Source organism: Scomber scombrus, chromosome 11 (genome assembly GCF_963691925.1).
Source record: "Scomber scombrus chromosome 11, fScoSco1.1, whole genome shotgun sequence".
In the NCBI taxonomy this organism is placed as follows: Eukaryota; Metazoa; Chordata; class Actinopteri; order Scombriformes; family Scombridae; genus Scomber; species Scomber scombrus.
This window is the reverse complement of record NC_084980.1, coordinates 31,886,080-31,890,128: the sequence shown is the minus strand read 5'-3', so window position 1 is coordinate 31,890,128 and position 4,049 is coordinate 31,886,080. Positions and strand designations below refer to the sequence as shown.

General features: G+C 48.5%; 1 protein-coding gene across 1 annotated transcript; it reads left to right on the top strand.

Moving 5' to 3' along the window:
• Positions 1-1,936: 1,936 nt before the first annotated feature.
• On the top strand, positions 1,937-3,594 carry c11h7orf25 (chromosome 11 C7orf25 homolog). Its single transcript, XM_062428341.1, has one exon. It carries the CDS (start codon positions 1,937-1,939, stop codon positions 3,530-3,532), a length of 1,596 nt encoding a protein of 531 aa, XP_062284325.1. The 3' UTR covers positions 3,533-3,594.
• Positions 3,595-4,049: the final 455 nt, after the last annotated feature.

Sequence of the window (4,049 nt, the reverse complement as noted above, 5' to 3'; positions counted from 1 at the left end):
CTTCTCTCTTTATACTATAGATAAGTCATCTTCTCTCTTTATATATAGATAAGTCATCTTCTCTCTTTATATATAGATAAGTCATCTTCTCTCTTTATATATAGATAAGTCATCTTCTCTCTTTATATATAGATAAGTCATCTTCTCTCTTTATATATAGATAAGTCATCTTCTCTCTTTATACTATAGATAAGTCATCTTCTCTCTTTATATATAGATAAGTCATCTTCACTCTTTATATATAGATAAGTCATCTTCTCTCTTTATACTATAGATAAGTCATCTTCTCTCTTTATATATAGATAAGTCATCTTCTCTCTTTATATATAGATAAGTCATCTTCTCTCTTTATATATAGATAAGTCATCTTCTCTCTTTATATATAGATAAGTCATCTTCACTCTTTATATATAGATAAGTCATCTTCTCTCTTTATATATAGATAAGTCATCTTCACTCTTTATATATAGATAAGTCATCTTCACTCTTTATATATAGATAAGTCATCTTCACTCTTTATACTATAGATAAGTCATCTTCTCTCTTTATATATAGATAAGTCATCTTCACTCTTTATATATAGATAAGTCATCTTCTCTCTTTATACTATAGATAAGTCATCTTCTCTCTTTATATATAGATAAGTCATCTTCTCTCTTTATATATAGATAAGTCATCTTCTCTCTTTATATATAGATAAGTCATCTTCTCTCTTTATATATAGATAAGTCATCTTCACTCTTTATATATAGATAAGTCATCTTCACTCTTTATATATAGATAAGTCATCTTCACTCTTTATACTATAGATAAGTCATCTTCTCTCTTTATATATAGATAAGTCATCTTCACTCTTTATATATAGATAAGTCATCTTCTCTCTTTATACTATAGATAAGTCATCTTCTCTCTTTATATATAGATAAGTCATCTTCACTCTTTATATATAGATAAGTCATCTTCACTCTTTATACTATAGATAAGTCATCTTCTCTCTTTATATATAGATAAGTCATCTTCTCTCTTTATATATAGATAAGTCATCTTCTCTCTTTATATATAGATAAGTCATCTTCACTCTTTATACTATAGATAAGTCATCTTCACTCTTTATACTATAGATAAGTCATCTTCACTCTTTATATATAGATAAGTCATCTTCTCTCTTTATATATAGATAAGTCATCTTCACTCTTTATATATAGATAAGTCATCTTCACTCTTTATATATAGATAAGTCATCTTCTCTCTTTATATATAGATAAGTCATCTTCTCTCTTTATACTATAGATAAGTCATCTTCACTCTTTATATATAGATAAGTCATCTTCTCTCTTTATATATAGATAAGTCATCTTCTCTCTTTATACTATAGATAAGTCATCTTCTCTCTTTATATATAGATAAGTCATCTTCTCTCTTTATATATAGATAAGTCATCTTCTCTCTTTATATATAGATAAGTCATCTTCTCTCTTTATACTATAGATAAGTCATCTTCACTCTTTATACTATAGATAAGTCATCTTCTCTCTTTATATATAGATAAGTCATCTTCTAGCCCAGCCGTCTGCCTCTCAGTTCATTGTGATGAATGTTTCTGCCTCTTGGCGCTTCGTGAAGCTCCGGTTCTTCTCCGGTTCTCCTCCGGTTCTCCTCCGGTTCTTCTCCGGTTCTCCTCCGGTTCTTCTCCGGTTCTTCTCCGGGCCAGCGGGCATCTTTAGCTACTGTAGTGTTTTCTTCTCTCGAAACACGGAGAGTCTCAACCTTCCCTCGCTTCCTGCCGTAGGAATCGGATCAGCACCGGTCTGGTCCTCATTGGGAGCTAGGGCAGGCTGATCTGATCATTAGTTTACAGTAGGAAGGAAATGATGATGTCATGTCTCTGATTGCTGATCAATAATCAATAACCTGTCTGTGTTGCAGGTGTGATGTCATGTCTCTGCAGGTGATGCTGCAGGAGCGAATCAGCTTTGCCCAGGAGCTGCTGCAGCGGGCGGAGCGCCTGGGGCGGGTGGAGGGGCGGGTGGAGGAGCGGGTGGAGGGGCGGGTGGGGCAGGTGGAGGAGCGGGTGGAGGGGCGGGTGGGGCAGGTGGAGGAGCGGGTGGAGGGGCAGGTGGAGGGGCGGGTGGAGGAGCGGGTGGAGGGGCGGGTGGGGCAGGTGGAGGAGCGGGTGGAGGGGCGGGTGGAGGAGCGGGTGGAGGAGCGGGTGGAGGGGCGGGTGGGGCAGGTGGAGGAGCGGGTGGAGGGGCGGGTGGAGGAGCGGGTGGAGGGGCGGGTGGGGCAGGTGGAGGAGCGGGTGGAGGGGCAGGTGGAGGGGCGGATGGGGCAGGTGGAGGAGCGGGTGGAGGGGCGGGTGGAGGGGCGGGGGGGGCAGGTGGAGGGGCGGGTGAAGCTGTGCGGGAAGCTGCGGGCTGAGCTGCGCTTCCTGCGTCGGGTGGAGAGCGGCGAGCTGCAGGTGAAGCTGTCTCACCTGCACAGCACCAACCTGACGCACCTGGCCGCCATCGTGGAGACGGCGGAGAGTCTGGACGGCGTCGTCGCGCTGCTGCACGTCTTCACCTATCAGGACGCCGCCGGCACGCGGCAGACGCTGGTGGTGGACGTGGTGGCGAGCGGCGGGCTCACCTGGGTGAAGGCGGTGGGCAGGAAGGCGGAGGCTCTGCACAACATCTGGCAGGGTCGCGGTCACTACGGCGACAAGAGCATCGTCCGGCAGGCCGAGGACTTCCTGCTCGCCAGCCGGCAGCAGCCCGTCCAGTACCGACACCCGCACGTCGTCTTCGCCTTCTACAACGGCGTCTCCTGCCCCATGGCCGCACGCCTCAAACACATGGGCGTCTCCGTCCGCGGGGACATCGTGGCCGTCAATGCCGTGGTGACGGAGGAGGAGGAGCAGGAGGAGGAGCAGGAGCAGCAGGAGGAGCAGCTCAGCGACTCCTCTGCAGATGAAGAGGAGCTGACCCGGGTGGACCGCGGCACTGTGGTGGCGAGCCTGGCGTTCCCGGCTCAGGTGGAGGTGGAGGAGTGCCGGCGGGTGAACCTCGACATCACCACGCTCATCACCTACGTGTCGGCGCTGAGTCACGGCCGCTGCCACTTCTCCTTCCGGGAGGAGGTGCTGACGGAGCAGGCGGCCCAGGAGCGCCGGGAGCAGGTGCTGCCGCGCCTCCAGGCCTTCATGGAGGGGAAGGAGCTGTTCGCCTGCCGCGCCGCCGTCAGCGACTTCCAGCTGATCCTCGACACGCTGGGCGGGCCCGGCGAGAAGGAGCGCGCCCGTCAGCTGCTGGCTCGCCTGCAGCTGGTGGACGACCGGCCGTCGGAGCGCTCGCTGCGCCTCACGCTCAGCGCCAAGGTCAGCCGCCGCTCGCTCGCCATCTTCGGCACCGGGGACTCGCTGACGGCCGTTACCATGACGGCAAACAGCCGCTTCGTGAGGGCGGCAGCCAATCAGGGCGTCCGATACAGCGTGTTCATCCACCAACCGCGAGCGCTCACCGAGGGGAAAGAGTGGAGGGCCACACCTGTCTGAGAGAGAGATGCATCATGGGAGTTTGAGTTCATGTAAATATGGAGCTGATTAATAAAGTTTCACAATCACTTCCTGTTTGTCTGGAGTTTGTTACAACAAACACACACAGAGACACACATAGAACCTTATGAACCTAGAACACTGCGCTCCCAGCTCATAGAACCTCATGAACCTACTAGAACACTGCGCTCCCAGCTCATAGAACCTTATGAACCTACTAGAACACTGCGCTCCCAGCTCATAGAACCTTATGAACCTGCTAGAACACTGTGCTCCCAGCTCATAGAACCTTATGAACCTGCTAGAACACTGCGCTCCCAGCTCATAGAACCTTATGAACCTACTAGAACACTGCGCTCCCAGCTCATAGAACCTTATGAACCTACTAGAACACTGCGCTCCCAGCTCATAGAACCTCATGAACCTACTAGAACACTGCGCTCCCAGCTCATAGAACCTCATGAACCTACTAGAACACTGCGCTCCCAGCTCATAGAACCTCATGAACCTACTAGAA